Here is a 20,399-nt window from a genome sequence, read left to right on the forward strand (position 1 = left end):
CAAAATTGAGCCCATAGTTCTTCATACTAAAAATTTCAGAGCTACTGAAAATTAAAGTCAAATTGTTCTTCTTCATACATATTACTATGCCTTGTCTACATTATGGTATCTCACTCCTTAGCAAAACCTCCTGATTAGAAGATCTAGATTTCTAGGTTTCTCTTTCTCTAGCGAAAAATAGTCAATAAACTGTTTGAAGGCACACATCCTTTTTAAAATGGGATACTAGCATTTGTTTAAGTAGTAATTCAAGATGTCAGAAAATAAAAGAGAAATATTAAGTAGGGACAAAGATGATAGCTGTCAAGTTTTTTTTTTTTTTTTTTTCTGGTTGAAAACCATTCAAAAAGAAAAGAAAAGAAAAGAAAACCATTCTGATACAGTCTATTTGCAGCTATCTGCACTTAATTTCAAACTAATATAAACAGGAAAGATCTTCTATTTTAAAAATGCAGTATATAAAAAAAGAAAAGCTCTGAGGATACATCAGGATTTTAAATATTAACATCAGATGGAGAAAGTTTCATTTTCAAATGTGTAAGGAATAAGAAACAGCAGCAGTCTCAAAATCCTCCCATCCAAAATATAGGGCCTGTCTTGCATCTGTTTCTAAGCACCTGAAAAGTCGCAGTGACTTGGACTCCAACTATTTAAATACAATAATTTTATTAAAAAAAGAGATGGAAGGTGTTTTTGTTAATACCAAAAATAAGCTAATCAACTTTCCAGAAAAGATTAAATAATAATATACTAACTCTATAAAGTTAATATTCTATTTAATTCCATCTAAATCTATGCTTCACCATATAAATTTTTCATTTTTATATTATCAAAATGTCACTAATTTTCAGAGCATCACCATCAAGAAAACAATAAAAAATAAATTTTAAAAAAGAATAAAACAATAAAGCAGTAACAATTTCTAACAGCTACCAATGATCATGCCAAGTTTTAAATAAGTTAACTCTACTGGACAACACACTGCCAATTAAGGGGTACTGTACTCATTTTGCAGATAAACATCCTAAAATTCAGAGAAAATATTTAGCTTACTGGTAATTATAAAGTTTTTAGTCCATGCTTTTGATTAAAATCGTAACACAAAAATAATTTTAAAATTTTCTTACAGTATCATCCAACTCCTAAGAAAACTAAAAATAAAATAGCAAAGAAATTTAGAAGGCGTAGCCATGCTCATTTACCTGCTATCCTTCCTTATGCATTCTGGCTTGCTCATACAATTCTTTTACCTTAGTGATTCTATTCCCTGATCCAGCTAAACAATCTAGTGGTCTATCAGCTTTTTGTTTTGTTTGAGAACTATTTAATTTCCCAAGTACAAAGACTACATCAGCAGTAGAGAAAAGTTTTTATATTCTTACATCTATATTAATCAAATATGGCCATGTTTTTAAAAAAATGATTTGTACTTGGAATTATTATGCTAACTGCATCTTCATGTTACAAGGTACATCAGAAAAAGAAATAACAAACACATAAACATACTTTTTATACAGAATAATGCAGAAGGGTTTTATAAACTATTATGAGAATGCTTTAACTTGTAATACATTATTTTAGGCAAAGATATATTTAAAATAAAATAAGAAACATTACCTCATCAGTAAATACATCCTAACTAGTTTCTGATTCAGTACATTTTTAAGTTTATTTATTCAAAAATTTTCTTGAACTGTTTAATGGTAATTCATATACTCAATATTTAAGAATACATCTTACATAAGGTTAAATAAAAATACTTCATTTGTATTAAACTTATTTTATCTATTGTTGGCTTAGATTTCAATGTTATACGGTACATATGTCAGAAGTTTTCTAAGTTAGCCAAAAATTATGTTTGTTTCCTGGCTTGGCTAATCCAAATGTATTTATATAATCTGGTGAATACTAAATAATAGCTTATGCAGTTGCCTCTTATAAAATAGTGTTCAAATCGAGAGTCAATGAGCTCTATAATGAACTCTATGAATTTTTCCTTTTTTTCATTAAGGTTATATGCCATCCTGCTTACTGCTTACTTGTCTATTAAGAAGCCATTTTAATGTATAAAGTTATTGAGTCACTAAGCTATACACCTGAAACTAATGTAACACTGTAATGTTGACTGTACTCAAATTAAAAAATTTAAAGAAGAATGAAATTAGGAAAAAGAATTCATTATATTTCCTTATTTGTCCAAATGAATTACTTTGTTTTCTGTCCCACTTCAAAAACCATACAAAGCTGCTTTCAGACTAGTTCAATGCTTCTCAAAATGAGTTCCACAAAACAGCTGCTGGTCTTGAAACTCTTTATTACTAGTTCACGAAGACATGAGGAATTAGTAGCATCACTAAGTCCACTACTGAGTTTACCCACTACCTTTTAATAGCAATACCATCACAGAAAAAGAAGTAATATGTTAATTACATTCAGGTGCAAGTTCCCCATATCATCAAAATAGAACTTTTTAAAGCTCTGAACTAAATGAGAAAAATAATCATTATAGTGATAATATCAAAGTATAATCAACTAGAATATACTTACAAATTGTGTTTACGAAATTTTGGTAAGAAGCATAATTAAAAGAATAAAAAGAAAATATACATATTTGAAATGTTCTCAGTATACTGACCTAGTTTCAATTCAACTTCTAAGATAAGCTTAACTATCATATGAAAACCAAGGGAAATTTCTATTTGACTTCCAAAACTGGCAATCATGACAACTCAAAACACAAGGTAGAGAATCTTCACTCAAACAGTATCTTTTTAGGGAAAAAAAAGTTCCAAATATATTTGAATTTGTTGCTTTAAATTAACTTGATTTAGGAAAATACTGAACCTCTCTCTTTTCAATCACCTTTTCTATTAAGTGGATGCTAAATGTCTATGATATCAAAGTGAGTTTTTTAAAAGTCTGTAAAATGTATCTTATTTTTTATGGTTACATAATACAAAAAACTTCAAGTAATAAAAGAGTAAAAAGGTTTTAACTTATACACACCTCATTTAGACATCTTTTCTTTGTGAATATATTTCTGATAAACGTTTCCTGAATTTCTTCCTGCTTCACCAAGTACTGCCAAAGTCTCTTCACAGACAGTGCCAGATGGTGTTTGGATCTGCAGAGACAAGACATTTAATTATAGACTTTGGAGATTTCTGATTAACTTGACCACATTTCTTTAATACTCCAATGAATGTTTATAATAATAGATTAACTAGAATCAGACCGTATCATCGAGGACAGCAGTCTGCAAATTTTTTCTTAAAAAAACGCATAGTAAATATTTTAGGCTTTGTAGGCTATCTTTCAACCACTCAGCCTAGTCACTGAAGTAGGAAAGCACCCATAGGTAATATTAAAATGAAAGAGTATGCCTGTGATCCAATAAAACTTTATTTACAATGCAGGAGGACAGGTGGATATGGCCTCATGGCTGCAGTTTGCTGACCCCTAGGAATCTAATATCTACCAAAATATCTCTCTCCTAGAAGGCATCTAGAAGTAGAGGTACTCAAAGGGTCTGTGAACACATACTGGTCCATAAACTCTGTTACTAATGCTCACGAAGATAAGAACTTATGAAATAATAGAAATCAACTATGTCACTAAGTACAATGTTTATTAATTCAGTTATCATTTTGTAGCAAGATTTATTGGTGAAGCAAGCACTGCATCAATTTTCCTTTTGGTGCAAATGCTTCTTCTCCTCACAGATAGTAAAACAGCATGCTAACTAAATACTTTGAATAGCAATGTTCTGGAGTAGGCGGAAGTAAACTATGGCCCACAGGTCAAATTCAGCCTGCTTTTCATTTTCAAAAATAAAGTTTATTGGATCAGAGCCATGTCCATTTGTTTACTTATTGTCTATGGTTGCTTTGACTCTACAATGGCAGTTTAAAAGCAGCAATGAGGACTGTAGGATCCACAAAGCCTAAAATATTTACTATCTGGATTTTTGCAGGAAACGCTTGCTAACCTCTGGCCTACAATATACAACCAACAAGGACACAGATCTGAGCCAAGAACCACAAAGTAGACACAGAAGGCCTTGAATATATATATATATTTTTAAGTTCTAATTGATAACATTCTGATTTAGTAAAACTGACTTCAAAACAGTATCCACACGACAACCTACTTGAAAGGAGTGTTTGTAGGTTCCAGCAAAGCTTTATGGCGGAGAATTGCAGGGCCTGCAGACAAACTCTCTTCACAGGTATGACTTGCAATATAGTTTTGAGGTGGCCCACCATGGATTTCGAGTTGTCGGAGAAGAACTTGCTCCCAACACTGAAGAGTTTTTAAAACTGCATGACAAAGTGGTGAACTAACTGGAAGCTCTAAAAAGAGAAAATAAAAATGACTCATGTTTGTCTTCTTTAGTAAAATGCTACAGTTGACTGTAAGAATGACAGAGATAAACATTTTGGCAGAGATGTGTAAGAGAGGTGGGGAGAAACCTCCATAGGATTAAAAAAAGATGTAATAAATCTCTTTTCAACATAATTAGGTGGCCCAGAACAATAGAAAAAAGAGTAATCTGAGTCAAAATTATATCATAGTTTTACTACTACAACTTGAAATAATATTTATGACTTATGATGTTAAAGTACTACTGTATCAATTACTGCTTTTGGCTTTATTTCACATAAAAAATATACCTGAATATTATGAAAACATGTTGGAGAGGAAAAATAATTGCTTTTAAATCTATCAGCCCAATTCTATATGGTATGTAATTAAAATTTGTTTAGAAAATTAAAATACACAAAAGCTAAAAAAAAAAAAGACGTTTACCATGAAATTTAGCACTTTCTAGTTCTGTATACTTTCATTTTCCTGGTTCCTCACTCCACTTTCAACTTTTAGCTATTCTTGCTATTCAGTTACAAAAATCTAAATAATATGTCTATACTGTGAATTCTTGATTTCTTTCAATTTTAGAAATGATGTACTCATTTATTACTATGGAACATGAGAATAAACTACTTTCTCCATCATTCCAATATAGTCACATAATTTTTGGCTAAATTGGTGTTTTTGTGTTTACCTTGCTATTTATATTTATAAATATAGATCACAGCTGGACCCCTTGGTATACTATTATACCCCTTTCCTCTGTACAATCTTTTCTTCCCCTGGAGTTAATAATCACTAAGTTCTTGCGCTTGCTTAGTTTCCTATGTGTCTAGTGCTACGAAATCCCCCAACACCTCCACTAGAGGTATAAAGAGTCAATACCATCCAACACATCAAGTTCAGATCTCCTGATTTTTTAGACATTGTTCTCATAATGGCACCTGACAATATGATAGACACATTTATAGACAGATGATCTGGTCAAAAGAAAACTATCTTCTACAACAGGAAGTTACTAAAGCTTTTCTTGACTATTAAAAAAATATAGATATGAGTAATTCAAGAACAATGGGAATATTAGTTCATGTTAAGATATTCATTACCTGCAAGATCATGACCAGCAAAGGGATAGAAAGTCTTCAAATTGTTGAGCACTAACTGCACCATTGCCAAGCGCATCAATGACCAACTGAAAATAAAACAATGGTAGATTAAAGATTTACTTAGGGTTGTAGAAGAATACATCATTCTTTAATCCAACAATTTCACTGCCAAGAATCTACTCTGCAGATACCAGAAAAACAAAACAATATAGGCACACAGTTACTCATGTCAGCTTTATCGATAGCAAAAGAGTAGAAACAACCAATTATCCACTAGCAGAGTACTGGTTGGAACACTTTGGTTTTGAAGCAAGAATATTAAGGAAGCCATAAAAAAAAAAAAGAATATAGAAGAATCTTGAAATTTTACTATGAAGTGAATTTCAGTATGTATTAATAATCAAAATATAGAACATTATATATACTATGCCACCTGTTACTTTTACACACCCATAAACATGCTTATTTTGCAAACAAAAGGATAAAACAAACTAATAAAAATGGGTTTATGTAGAGGGTATAGAAGAGAGCTGGATGGAAGGCAGCTATGTGAGACTTCTAATTTCACATTTTTATGAAGTTTTGCTTTTTTATTAAAAAAAGAAAATTCAACTTCTCTTTTAAGTGAAACACATTCTTTTTTAAGATTTTATTTATTTATTCATAGAGACAGAGAGAGAGAGAGAGAGAGAGAGAGAGAGAGAGAGGCAGAGACACAGGCAAAGGGGGAAGCAGGCTCCAATGCAGGGAGCCTGACGTGGGACTCGATCCCAGGTCTCCAGGATCATACCAGGTTGCAGGCAGTGCTAAACCGCTGCACCAGGGGGGCTGCCCGAAACACATTTATTTCTTAGAGTACTGTCTTTTTGTTACTTTATTTATTTATTTATTTATTTAAGATTTTATTTATTCATGAGAGACACACAGAGTGAGAGAGAGAGAGAGAGGCAGAGACACAGGCAGAGGGAGAAGCAGGCTCCCATGCAGGCAGCCTCACATGGGACTCGATCCCGGCTCTCCAGGGTCACGCCCTGGGCTGAAGGCAGGCGCTAAACTGCTGAGCTACCTGGACTGCCCTTCTTGTTACTTTAAATTGTGGTAAAATATGTATAGCATAGAATTTGCCATTCAAATTACTTTTAAGTATACAGTTCAGTGGCATTAAATACATTCAACCATTACCATCATCTAGTTCTAGAAGCCTTTTCATCTTGCAAAACTGGAACTCTTCCCATTAAGCAAGAATTCCCCATTTCACCTTCCTAGCCCCTGGCAACTGCCATTCTACCTTCTGTCTCTATGAATTTGACTACTCTAAACATCTCATATGTGGAATTATATATAGCATTGCCATAGTATTTGTCCTTTTCGGACTGGTTTATCTCACTTGGCATAATATACTCAAGGTTCATCTACATTGTAACATGTGTCAGAATTCCCATCCATTTTTTTAGGTGGAATAATATTCATATGTATATACATACACACACACACACACACACACACATATATATATACACACACACACACCACATTTTGTTTATGCGTTCTTCTGTCAACAGACACTTGGTGCTTTTATACCATGGCTATTATGAATATTATGAACATGGTTTGTACAAATACAGTTCCAATTTTTTTTAGCATATATGCTGCCGAAGCAAGCACAGTCTTCACAAATACATGTCCAAGACCATGCTTTTAATTCTTCTGGTTATATACTCAGAAGTGAAATTGCTGGATCATATAGTAATTCTATTTTTAATTACCTAAATACCTAATGTTTTCCATAGTGGTTGCTGCATCATTTCACATTGCCATCAACAGTGCACAAGGGTCCAGTTTCTTGTATTTTTGCCAATACTGTTATTTTCTGTTTTTCTGATAGTTATCCTACAGGATGTGAAGTGATCTCTCATTGTGGTTCCTATTTGCATTTCCCTAATGATAGCATCTTTTCTTATGCTTACTGGTCATTTGTATATCTTTCAAAAAATATCTACTCAAGTCATTTCTCTGCTTTTTAAATTTTATTGTTTTTTTCTTTTTATTAAGTTACACAGTTTGAGCCATGTAAATATTTTATATATTCAAAAAACAAAATTGTGTCAATAGGTAAAAAAACAACAAACACTAGTAAGCAAAAAACTCCTAATAATTTTTCCTTTCAATAAAGGAGTATTTCATTTTTGCTAATATACTACTGTTTCTTATGGAAAATTTCCATTTTCCTATCATACCATTAGCATACAATATTTTTAAAAATATCTGTAACTTTCAGAGATATACAATGTATCAAAAAGGACAAGATAATATCCTGTTGCTCATGCATATAAAGTAGCACTGGGAGGTGAGGGGGAACATTTTGAACACTTATTATTTTTATAATATGTGGAAGACATTTTTAAGACAGTAATCACTGACACCTTGGAGTATTAGTATTATACTGAAAAGATAGTATGTTTTCTAGGCTAAAACAGTGGGGTTTGTTTATCTCAGTGAGTAAAGGGCAACGAATAGTCTGAGAGCATCTGTGAAGACCAATTCATGGATAATAAAAAACTAACTGTATAATTCTTTTCTTTTTTAAAAATGAGTTTATTTATTTATTTGAAAGAGAGAGAAACTGAGAGCATAAGTGGAGGGAGAGGGGCAAAAGGAGAGAGAGAAGCAGACTCTTCCTGATGTCAGGCTCGATGCCAGGACCCTGGGATTATGACCTGAGCCAAAGACAGATACTTAACCAACTAAGCTACCCAGGTGCCTCCTGTGCAATAATCCTTAAAGAAAAGAATTTAACAGTTTCATCTAAAGAAATCTGAGTTATAATGTATATTTTAATTCAACAAGCTGTTAATCTCACGTTATTTTAAAAAATATTATGCATATAAGCCAAGATGAATTTTTTAAAAAAAGCTTAAAATTATATATTCCATACCTATATGAATTTGAATTAGAATGTTCTTGGAGATGGAAATCTGAAGCTAAAACATCATCATCATCATCATCATCATCATCATCACTTTCCAGACTTTCTTCTGAATCATATTCAGCTCTACTTTGGGAAGGGGGTAGAAAAGGCTAAAATAAAAAAGTTACAGAATTTATCATTCAACTCTCTGACTTAAACTTTAAAAAAATATAACCAAAGTTGTCTTGTACTGGTAAATGGCATCCTAATAGTTACTCAAGCCAGAATCCTAGAAATAGTCTTTTTTCCTCTCCGTCTCTTTCTCTCTGTATTAATCAGCATATCTGTCAGTGATTTCCCCAACTCTTTCTCCCCACAGAGAGAGAGGCAAAGACACAGGCAGAGGAAGAAGCAGGGTTCTTGCAGGGAGCCCAATGCGGAACTCGATCCTCAGACCCAGGATCACGCCTTGAGCCAAAGGCAGATGCCCAACCACTGAGCCACCAAGGCACCCTGGCCAGGCTTCCTTTAATGTGAAGTGGGGTTCCCCCCCCCCCAATTTCACTATCTCTAGAATATCCTCATTCCTGTGTCATACTTCCCACACTTATGTTGACAAGTTAGCCTTCATGAAGTCCTCTTGTTGCACATCCAGAATCTCTCAAATGAGAGCAGTTATCAGTAGCCCCAAACTGAGCTATTTTTCTATAGCTTTGTTTACATTTGATGTGAATTTCACTTATAGTACTACCACTTTTCACTGTTTTACTGCACTACCATCTTCACAAGCCAATTCCCTCTTCTGATTACCCAATTTTGTAAAATGTCACCTGAGTTTGTGATGGGAGCCAAGACAACTATACACTTCACTATCTGTATATGAATTGAATCATGGGTACTAAATGATCAATTACCAACAGACTTTAAAAGAACTGTTGTGATTGGTCACTGAACATGAGGTGCATCTGATTATTTCCACAGTGACATGTGGACTGAAGAACCAGGAGGGAAGTCTGTACTTCAGGCGATTACTCATAGTTAATATACTGTGGAAACTCTGAGCCTTGTTGTTGAGGGACTCAGGTTACTTAACTCAACAGTGGTAACTGGAATGTGTGTATATGAGAACAACAAAGGATGTCTGAGATAAAGAAAAGGAACAACAGCAGGAATGGCCTTGTGACATCTAGTACTTTTGATTCCTTACTTACCATTAAGTACGTCAGCACTAAGGTGTTGACCAATTTATCTTTTCACTAAGAACTGTACTTTGTTTAAAATACATAAATCATAACTTATCAAAGGATTGCCCTAAAAGCTGGATGAGGGATCCCTGGGTGGTGCAGCGGTTTAGTGCCTGCTTTTGGCCCAGGGCGCGATCCTGGAGACCTGGGATCGAATCCCACGTCGGGCTCCCGGTGCATGGGGCCTGCTTCTCCCTCTGCCTGTGTCTCTGCCTCTCTCTCTCTCTCTCTCTGTGACTATCATAAATAGATAGATAGATAGATAGATAGATAGATAGATAGATAGATAGATAGATAGATAACTGGATGAAAATGGCCATATATCTTTGAGGCTTTTCTGTTTTGTTATGTAACCCAACAAAATTAAATTGTTCTGAAACAGAGTGGGAAGATACTTGGAAGTAGCAACAATTCCACTTATTTTAAACATTTTAAAATGTTCATTTCCACTTCATTGCATAAATGTTGTTCGAGGTGGCACTTTTATTACCTTGGCTATGAAATAGTCCCAGATACTGAGCTCCGGTGGGATGAACTTCTCTTGGACTGTCAGTGACTCCTGGCTGACTAATGATGAGGAAGAGGTCAGTGCAGCAGATTCTCTGCAAGATATTTTTGATGGCCTAAAACGTTTGTTCTGTTTTTCTCCTTCTTCCACAAGTGAAGAAACTAATAAAAACAAAATAAAGTATTATTAAAGTATATACTATTTCCATTGTACTAATTTCATCTATCTTTACATAAGATTTAAGGTTACAAATAAGTACAAACACAAAACTGAGAAGATTATTGATAGTAAGATAAAAAAATAGGTAGAAGGGAGACAAAAATCACTGCAAACAGTGATCTTTGCTTTTATCTCAATGTATCCCTCATTCTCTAAATGTTAACTTTTCTGTTGCATATGTGGGTAATGGGATAAAATATCTGTCTATAAATGAGGCCACAATTGAGCCAGGATCATGAAAGAAAATTATTTACATTCCTCTACTTTGTTTTTAGGAATAACATGGAAAACAGACTATCATGGGATGTCAATGTTAATTGAAGGTAACAACTCATTCATGAGGTTCTTGAGTAATCCCCTGGCCTTTTATCTACATATAAAACTGAATGTTTTCACTGAAAATATAAAAAAAATTTCAAATACGTAACAATTAAATTTGATTTGGACTTCTGGAAATGGTTTGCACATGGAATATTCTGGTCAGCGGAATAACAAAAAGGGAAAAATGCAATCTTTGTTGTTTTAACTTTTAAACATTTAATGGTTAGTATTCTCTTAGTATTTTACTTTAGAATATTAAGGGCATCAGTAATGAAAACAAATCTAGAAATAACAAACACTAAGTCACAAGATGCAAATCACAATACAGAACCAAGGATGTCCCAAACAGAAGTGTATGTCTTATTGACAGGTGAACAACTCCCAATAAGGTACACCAATCTTCTCTTTCAATGGTTTCAGTGAGAACTGACTTACCTTTTAAAAGAATGCAAATATTTGTTCTGTAATGTAATTTTTATTGTTTGAAGCTACTCAGCTTGCATAAACAGCATGCTCATGCATTATACCAAGCTACAGCCAAGCTGGGTTTAACAAACTGATTTAGTGATTTTAGAAAAAAGGAAATTAAAATGGATAAAATTCTAAGATTGCTAAGATGTGGTATGATTACTACATAACCTCTCAAATGACTTTAAAAGGAACTTTCAGATTAAATGTATAGATTTCTGTTTTTTTAAAAACTATTTATTTATACTTGAGAAAGAACACAAGCAGGCCCAGGGGCAGAGGGAGAGGGAGAAACAGACTCTATGCTGAGCAGGAATCTGACGTGGGGCTTGATCTCAAGACTCTGAAAGCATGACCTGAGCCGAAACCAGGAATCTGATGCTTAACCAACTGAGCCCCCCAGGTGTCCCAAGTATTTTTTCTGATTTTATAAGCAATTGATAGCCAACAATCATGTTTTTAATATATGTTGCATACATTCATATTCTATCTAAAACTTAAACAGTGGTTCTAACAAATTCTGATCAAGTAAAAAATTTATAATATAAAGGTATTTTTCACCTTTCAAAAATTAATGCTGTAGTTTAAAATTAATCATATGATTTTAACAGTACTACTTTGCTTTTTTTATTTTTATATTATAAGGCATATGAATATAGAAGCTTAAAGGATCTCTGGAAAAATAGAACTTACAAACAACACTAAATACATTTTTTGCCAAGACACCTATATAATGAAAAATCAAGGGTTTTTCTTTTTAAAAGATTATTTATTTATTTATTCATGAGAGAGACACACAGAGAAAGAGGAAGAGACACAGGTAGAGGGAGAAGCAGGCTCCAGGCAGAGAGCCTGATGTGGGACTCGATCCCGGTACTCCAAGATCACGCCCTGGGCTGAAGGCAGGCGCTAAACCACTGAGCTACCCAGGCACCCCAAATCAGAGTTTTTAAACCAAAACCTAATAAGATTAAAAAAAAAATTGCAAGTAGAGTCAATGAGCTCAGACACTGACATGAAAATAAGAAAGTTACCACAGTGGGGGTAAATGTTTAAAATTATAGACTCAATGTAAGAAATATAAAACTACTTATTAAAATACTTTTGATGGGGCAGCCGGGGTGGCTCAGCGGTTTAGCGCCGCCTTCAGTCCAGGGCCTGATCCTGGAGACCCGGCACCCCACATCCCACATCAGGCTCCCTGCATGGAGCCTGCTTCTCCCTCTGCCGGTGTCTCTGCCTCTCTCTGTGTGTGTCTCTCATGAATAAATGAATAAAATCTTTAAAAAAAAAATACTTTTGATTAACAAAGACAGAAAAAAATGGCAAACAGGTTCATAGTACTGAATGTTCTATTACTTGAAATGCTATAAATAAAAGGACCTGAGTGACGCCTCCCAGCAAACAAGAAATAATCCGTAGCTTCTCATTAGCATAGATGCTCCTTCTTTTCTCCCAAATACAGCAAGACCTAAGACAATTTTATGCCTAAATCACATTGGGTTGGCATCATCATGAAGCACCAATAGAGACTGCAGAGTGCCTGAGTACTCATCTGCTTATTTTGAAAATGTTAATAATCAAATATCAAGAACCTCTGTCATTCCTTGGATAAAAACTGACTTTTGTTCCATTACCAACAGGGTAAATGAGTATTTTACTAATAATATAAGAAAAAAACAGTATTGAGAATTAAAAAGGAATGTGGCTATGGAGCTCAGAAATCATAAGGAACTGAGAGAGGCTAGAAAGTGGTTAAAGAAAAACCAACATAACCATGGGTAAGAAAAAATAGAATCACGCACTAACAGACATTTTGAAAATAAATTGCTTAGCTGCTTTGGATTCATAGAAAGTACTTTTAAAAATTACTTTTACTGTCAATATAGTGGACTTTCCCTCCATTGTAAGAACCCCTATCCTCATTCCTAGTCCATTCTGTAGTAGATTTCCTGGAACTATGGAAATGCCTCCCAAAGGAACTAAACACAGATATGGAGAAACAGCTCAGAGGCTACATACATCTAAAGAACAGGCAGAGAAGGTAGAGAGTAAGAAAGATAATGTTGCTTTTTACCATAAATTCTTCTGGATTGCTGGATCTGTCACCATGTACACATATTGGTTGATTAAAACAAAACATAAGAGGAAGGCTAGTAAGTTAATACCTTTTGAGTTTATTATTTTATTTTAAGGATTTTATTTATTTGAGGGGGGAGGAAGAGAGAAAGTGTGTGCACACAGGAGCGAGCATGATGGGGGTGGGTAGAGCGAGAGGGAGAAGCAGACTCCCCGCCAAGCAAGGAGCCCAATGCAGGGCTCTATCCCAGTACATTGAGATCATTACCTGAGCTGAAAGCAGACACTTAACCAAGTGAGCCACTCAGGCACCCCGTGAATTTTTCATTTTAAATCAGACAAAATTAATATTTAAACCCAGACTTAAATGTTATTTCTTTTAAAATCTGACCTCAAAGTAACCTGAGAACTATCTCATTCTCTGCTTCTCAACCTAAGGCACACTTATCACTAGATTATTCATGAAAGTGCCAGAGAGTGTGTGTGAAGCTTCAGAGAGCACGTTGTTCTGGACCTTCAAATTCAGATCCCAAATTTAGGAGGTAGGAGGATGAAGGTAAGTCATTTAAATGATGATTTAAAATATTTTATTGGAAAGAAATAAAGATATGGAGAAGATAAAAGTCGTGTAAGTTCAAGATAAAACATTCCAAATCTATTTTTTGCTTTTGGTAAGATAATTCAGTATAAGAGATCCCCTAGGTGGTGTATGTCTGTATGTGTATATGTGAATATATATATAATATATAATATATAATATATATATATTCACATAATACATATATATTCACTCTCCTCTAGCATGCACTTCAGGCAAAAAGTTTGAGAAGTACAAATATATGCCAACACAAATGAAATAAAAAACCAAATTCTCAAAGTTACATGTAAAACATTGATCTTACAAGTAAACTTCAAAGATTTTTAAAAGGAAAAGACCAAAATAGATTAAAGAAACAGTACATTTAAGATACTTCTTAATCCTCAAAGAATGAAATTAATGCTAACAAAATGTCTGACAGGTAACAATTTCCAGAATTTAGAAAGACTGACTCTCAAGGATTGGTAAGGCACAGTGGTACCTTGCACCTGCTTCATAAGTACCTATAAAAATGAAATGATTACTATTTTAGTAGAAAGTAGTGATTTGTCTTCAAATCACGGAGGAAGGATTCTCCAAGGTAGTTGGTATTCAAAGTGATTCACTGGAATATGGAAAGAAAATATTACAACTACTACTTAGATTTATTTTTCAATAAGCAGAAGTGGGGAAAAGGAAGAAAAGAGATACAGGGTAAGAAGGGGAAAAGGAAAAGAAGAGAGGAGGAGGAGGGGAAGGGAGGGGAGAGATGAAGAGGCTGAGGGGAAGGGACTCAAGGAAGGAAAAAGCAAGGGGGAGGGGCTGGAGAAGTAGAGTCGAAAGGAGAAGAAGAAAATAAAATCTGTCAATGTTTACTATCTAGATCAGCAAGAGTACATGTGCTTGTAAATAAATAAATATGTACATTCTGAGGATTTGCTCAAGCATGTTTTGTTAATAGGGTTATATGATAAAACCTCTGGAGAAAACTGTCCTGGGGTACTGCTCTCCCATCACCAACCATGAAGACCACAATACAGATGTGCCTGTAAGACTTCAGCTAAGGCTTCAGAGACTTCTTGAGAACGGAGTATATACACACAGTGAAATATGACTCAGTTGTATGAAGAAAACCGCATCATGTGCCACAATATAGATGAACCTCAAGGATACTGTGCTAAGTGAAATCAGCCTGTCCCAACGGACAAATACTATAGTTATGAAATGAAAAGATGCTTTTTAAACTTTTAATGAAAATATTTATCTGTCCCTCAATAAAAAGTCTATCCAAGGAATCTAACAAAGATGTATTTCCTTCTCCAGCAAAACTAATTCTTTTTCAGTTCAGCAGCCAGTTAAAATTATTGGGCATATTCATCTGTATTTTAAATAGCTGATTGTTTTCTATTTTAAAAATGCTGAAGCCTTACCCTCTGGTCAAGAAATGTTGCTATTTTGTATATTTTACTAAAGGAAGGATAGAAATGACATGTATAATCTCTATATACTGAACACAAAACTTATTTTTATATAAGTTTCAGGGAAAAAGCAAAACATTTGGAGTTTCTGATCCATATTTAATATAAATAATCAAATGGTAAAAATATACTTTAAAATGTCTAAAACATCAATAGCAGTTTCATAGTTAAAAAAAAGGATACGCTTACCACAAATAAAATACTCATTTTATATTTCATTCCTCAATTTGGAGACATAAAAAAATCATTACTATAAATTTATCAAGATGAAGATGGAAAATTCAGTTTTTATAATTGCAAATATTATGACAAAATATAATAAAAACTATTTAAATAAAAATACTGTTTTGCTTTGTAATATACAATAAAAAGCAAAGTCTGGATTTCTAACTGTTAATAAGAAAAAAAAATCATTTTTCCAAACTTGCTATTGCTTACCTGATTGCTTCAAAAATTAACCATAATAGTGAAATAATTCCTAATTCCATGAACATACCCCTACATTAGTTTTAAGTAGAAAAAATAAATCTTTCATTAATATATGATGTGGAATCCACAAAGTTAAATTGACTTAAAAAAATAATAAATTACTGATTAACATTTTTTTTAAGAATTCTAACCTGCCAAACTGAAATCTAATAGAAATCATCTATCATTTTCTATTATAAAGCTTAGTCATATTTAAATTTTGTCACTAAAAATATTAGTGCATTAAGTATATAAAAGACATGTAGAGAAAAATATAATTTAGTTTACAAGACCATTATTGCAAAGAAAATTAAAATCAGAATTTACAGGAAAACAAATGGTTACTTTTAAATTCCTCTTCTAGTACTAAGTTACATCTTTGATTGATTCAGCATAGTTTCTGGGTTCTCAAAGACAGATGAGCTCCACATAACCTGGATGTGGCTATATTTGGTCTGGCCCTAGCAATACGTGAACCACATGTTTTAAGTACTCTGTGTTACTTGCCACCATATCTCAATTCCAAGGGATTAAATGTACAGATACAGATAATTTTCAGTCACTATGATTACTTAGGGTTCAGTAAATGGTGGAATACAGTTTATGATGGTACCTATAGGATAATTTATGAAATGGTATTTTGTGTGTCGAAACAACTAAAATTGAGTGGTTCAACAAAGAACTTAGACTTTAAGTTCTTTACACATCTGTGCTCAGTAGAAATGGTTGGAATTGAGACATAGTGACTGGTTAGTAAGAATATTTAAAAATTTTTAAAGGTATTTGGACATTTCATAGCAAGAATTTATCCCTTTTTAACAGCTCATATTAACCAGATCAAAGTTTTAAATGATTTTCTCTTAGGATACATTAAAAACAGGGCCACAGTTTTCCAATTTTTTTTTTAATGCTAATCTCAGTAGAGCTATAAATCTTACTTCCTCTTAGACTTTGAAAGTTTTTAATTGAATTCAGGTAAGTTAAATATTTACTCCAAGGCAAATTTCATCAGAAGTTAGTCTTTTTTTGTCCATATGATAAATAAAGCACAAAAATTACTCTTTAAACATTAGAAGAGATGTTCATAAAGTAAAAATATTTTTAAAAATTTAAAACTAAGATTATCACATATGGGCTAATAAATTACAAAAAGAAAACAGCAAGGTAGAAAGCATTATCAAGATTCTTTTCAAGTCAAGATACAACATATATATATAGTTTGAAAATTAGAAAGTTTAGAAACACGGTTACAGTTGTTTAAAATGTTTACTTTTCAAGGTTGTTATGAACACTTAGAAATCCAAAACCCCTAATGGCCAGAATCATAGTATGCAAAACATAAAGCAGCCTCATTTGAAATGTTTTCCAGACATTTCAAGCCATAGTCTGATTTACCATGATTAGCACTGACATTTATTTCTACACAATTAAAAAGATGTTAACGTCTCAGGAATAGAAAACATCAAAGGAAATAATTTAAAAGAATAAAAAGCAGAGATGGTTTTCTGAAATGCTAATCATTGTTTTAAATCAAAAATATGGCTTGATTAAAGGAAATTTCTCAATTTTCTATTTTAAGTGCCAAACAAAATAAAACGGGCCCCAGGTACCCCAACCCCTTCAAAACAACACAAAGCAAGCTGAGCTGTGAAAGCCTATTTCTAAAGCTAGTATCTTGCCTGCAAGACTGGGAGGGCTACGAGAACTGATGGTTGAAAGAGCTTTGGTAAAGCCCACACATTCCATGGAGAATACCACTACCTGGTGGGGGCTAGGCATAGCAAAGTGCCTTCCTGCCAAAGAAAGAAGAGAGAATCTGTATTTGGGATAGAACAAAGATCAGTGTTACAGTATATTTCAAAACAAACGATCATTTCAACAGTAAAGATTTAAGAAGAAAATTACATGAGATAGTTCCTTATCACTGGTGCATGAGTGTCTTACAGTTTAAAAACTACACCAGAAACTTATACTGCATTTTCACCAGAAAACTATTTGTTCATACTTTAAGAAAATGGGCTGTAACAAAATCTTTCTGTGAATAAATTAAAATGTAATTACACTTGACAGAGTTATCATTCAGATGAAAACAAAGTTTCAGGTTTAAAAACAAACAAACACACATTAAAAAACTAACCAGGTAAAGCTTTTGAGTGTGTCTGTTCCTTGCTGGGAACATGTGCACCTCCACCAAACACAGCAGACCACATTTTTTCATTCAGAGGATGGGCCACAATCCGGAACAGTTCATTACTAGAATGTGTCGCCAGGCCATGGATGAAAAGACTCAGATACACTGCTGTGAGAATCTCACAAAGCAAGACTGTAAGCCCTGACTGGGCTTCCTCGCCAGAAGAATTCAGAAGTCGAATCAGAGAAGTTATTCCTAGAACAAAGAAAACACAGCTACCACTGACAATACATTTTAAAAATAAAAAAATTAACTGATTTTTTAACTTTTGAAAAAACTTTATTATTCCAGGATTTAAGTTTTTCTTTCTCTAGATTCAGACTAATAGAAGTTATTACAGCTAAAGCACAAATATTGAACTATTTAATTTAGAGAAACAGTGACAATCTATAATCTAATACAAATATGATAGATAAAATTAAATTGCCACAATAAATGTTTTTCTATTATGACAAAAAATTGTAACAAGTGATACAACAAAACATTTGAGTCACTTTAGTAAAATGGTCAGGAAATACCAATGTTAAATAACTGCAAAATTTATAATGAATGGTAAACACTTAAGTGGTATCAATTCTTTTTTTTTTTTAAAGTGGTATCAATTCTAACAATATTTAAACAGGGATTATAATGTAGCAAAACCACAACAAACGTATTTTTTTCCTCATCTGGTTAAGTTCAATCAGTTAAGAAAAATTTCATATATATTCATTTATATACATATGTATAAATTATTTATACCTGGCCATTGTGCTGGTGATGTATTGGGAGTTATTGCTTCATCTAAGCTTCCTGTTTTCAAAGAATGTCGATGCGGAAGCAGTACTGTCTGATACATCATACCAGTAAACTGATTTGTTTGAAATGAACTAAGAAAACATTTAAGTAAGAATAATCTGTAAGAATTACAATATAATAAAACAATAATAAAAATATGATGACCTAAAGTGAATTTCACATATAATATTTCTATGTTTTAGATCTAACTTCTAGAGTATCTTAAATTCAAATTTTCATTAGTTATACTATTACTGAGCTAAGTACTGTTCTCTAAAGTCTGGCACAATTTTAAAACTAAGGATCCTCTAAGTGTAAATATGCAAATTTTCTAAATTAAAATACATGTGATAGGTTTTAAGCATATTTATTTAATGAAAGATGTAGAATAAATACAAATGAAAAAACTAAATCACTAATGACCACAAACAGCAAGCTATTCTATCAAAGTTCAAAACAAGATTATCTGATTGAAAACAAAGTTAGCTTAGGTTCAGTTTGATATTTAATACCTAGTCAATCCTACATCAGGATAGGTTACATCAGGTATATGCACCAAGTACCAAGGATATTATGAAAAAACGTGGTTTCTGTATCCATGAAATTTATAGTCTGGTGGAGGAATCAAACACAAATAATTTTATCATACTGCTTTCTTTTTTTGAGGGAGAAGATAGAGGCTATAGAAGGAGTGTGAGAGAGAGAATCCCAAGCAGATTCCATGCCCAGCACAGAACTCAACTCTGGGCTCAATCCATGATCCTGAGATTATGACCTGATCTGAGATCAACAGTCAAATGCTTAACCGACTGAGCCACCCAGTCATCCCTATCATATTGCTTTTAAAGAGAAAACCTACACATACAGGGTTATGAAAGCAAAAGTGGGGAGAATTTTACACAATTTGGGAATTCAGGGTAAACTTCCCTAAGTAATGGTACTTTAAACTAAACCTAAGTAAACAAATTAATGAACAAAGTAATTTGCAGCTTCACATAAACTATGGAAAATATCTGACAGGGCAGACCGGGTGGCTCAGCGGTTTAGCGCCACCTTTGGCCCAGGGCGTGATCCTGGAGACCCAGGATTGAGTCCCACATTGGGCTCCCTGCATGGAGCCTGCTTCTCCCTCTGCCTGTATCTCTGCCTCTCTCTCTCTGTGTGTATGTCTCTCATGAATAAATAAATAACATCTTTAAAAAAAAAAGGAAAAATATCTGATAGAAGTTTTTAAAAAAATCCTATCAGAAATTTCTATATCAAATGTGAGGTAAATGTAATATTTAAATATAGCACATTTATTGGTTTAGATCTGTTCTGGCTGGCAAATCTTCTAAGTCATAACATTTTGACACATTTGTAAATAGTTTTTCTTGCCTTACTTTCCAGTTTTGAGATGGCAGTCTGCCAACAAAAAAACCCCGCCTACTACAATCAGCCTATGGAAATGATGAAAAAGATAAACATATGTTGAGGGGAAAAAAAGGCCACACTCAAAAACAAGAAAGTGAACTGGAGGATGAAAAAATCAAACTGAAGCCACCTGTGGAATGCAGAAGCAGAGGAGTACACTGAGACTCCCATGAGAGAATGCAAACACATAAAACAATCAGAAATCAACACCAACAGAGGCTAACATCAGCTAAGAAATAACAAACTCAGTGAATGACCTGCACCCGAGAAAGCA

The 20,399-nt window shown here is 33.5% G+C and overlaps 1 protein-coding gene across 6 annotated transcripts in view; it reads right to left on the reverse strand.

Annotated features, from left to right (window-relative positions):
- Positions 1–20,399, reverse strand: part of DMXL1 (Dmx like 1) — a 125,268-nt gene that overhangs the window by 30,981 nt on the left and 73,888 nt on the right. For 3 of the 6 annotated variants that reach the window (XM_041761051.1, XM_041761050.1, XM_041761049.1), the window contains exons 27-34: positions 18,677–18,804; positions 17,882–18,130; positions 17,424–17,537; positions 10,117–10,295; positions 8,410–8,552; positions 5,475–5,560; positions 4,151–4,352; positions 3,007–3,124 (exon numbers count right to left, since the gene is read on the reverse strand). In XM_041761051.1, the coding sequence (XP_041616985.1) occupies positions 3,007–3,124; positions 4,151–4,352; positions 5,475–5,560; positions 8,410–8,552; positions 10,117–10,295; positions 17,424–17,537; positions 17,882–18,130; positions 18,677–18,804 (1,219 nt within the window). The remainder of the gene's footprint in view (positions 1–3,006; positions 3,125–4,150; positions 4,353–5,474; positions 5,561–8,409; positions 8,553–10,116; positions 10,296–17,423; positions 17,538–17,881; positions 18,131–18,676; positions 18,805–20,399) is intronic. The other 3 variants (XM_041761055.1, XM_041761054.1, XM_041761052.1) reach the window with 1 other exon arrangement.

The sequence above is a fragment of the Vulpes lagopus genome, chromosome 7 (genome assembly GCF_018345385.1).
Source record: "Vulpes lagopus strain Blue_001 chromosome 7, ASM1834538v1, whole genome shotgun sequence".
Taxonomy (NCBI): domain Eukaryota; kingdom Metazoa; phylum Chordata; class Mammalia; order Carnivora; family Canidae; genus Vulpes; species Vulpes lagopus.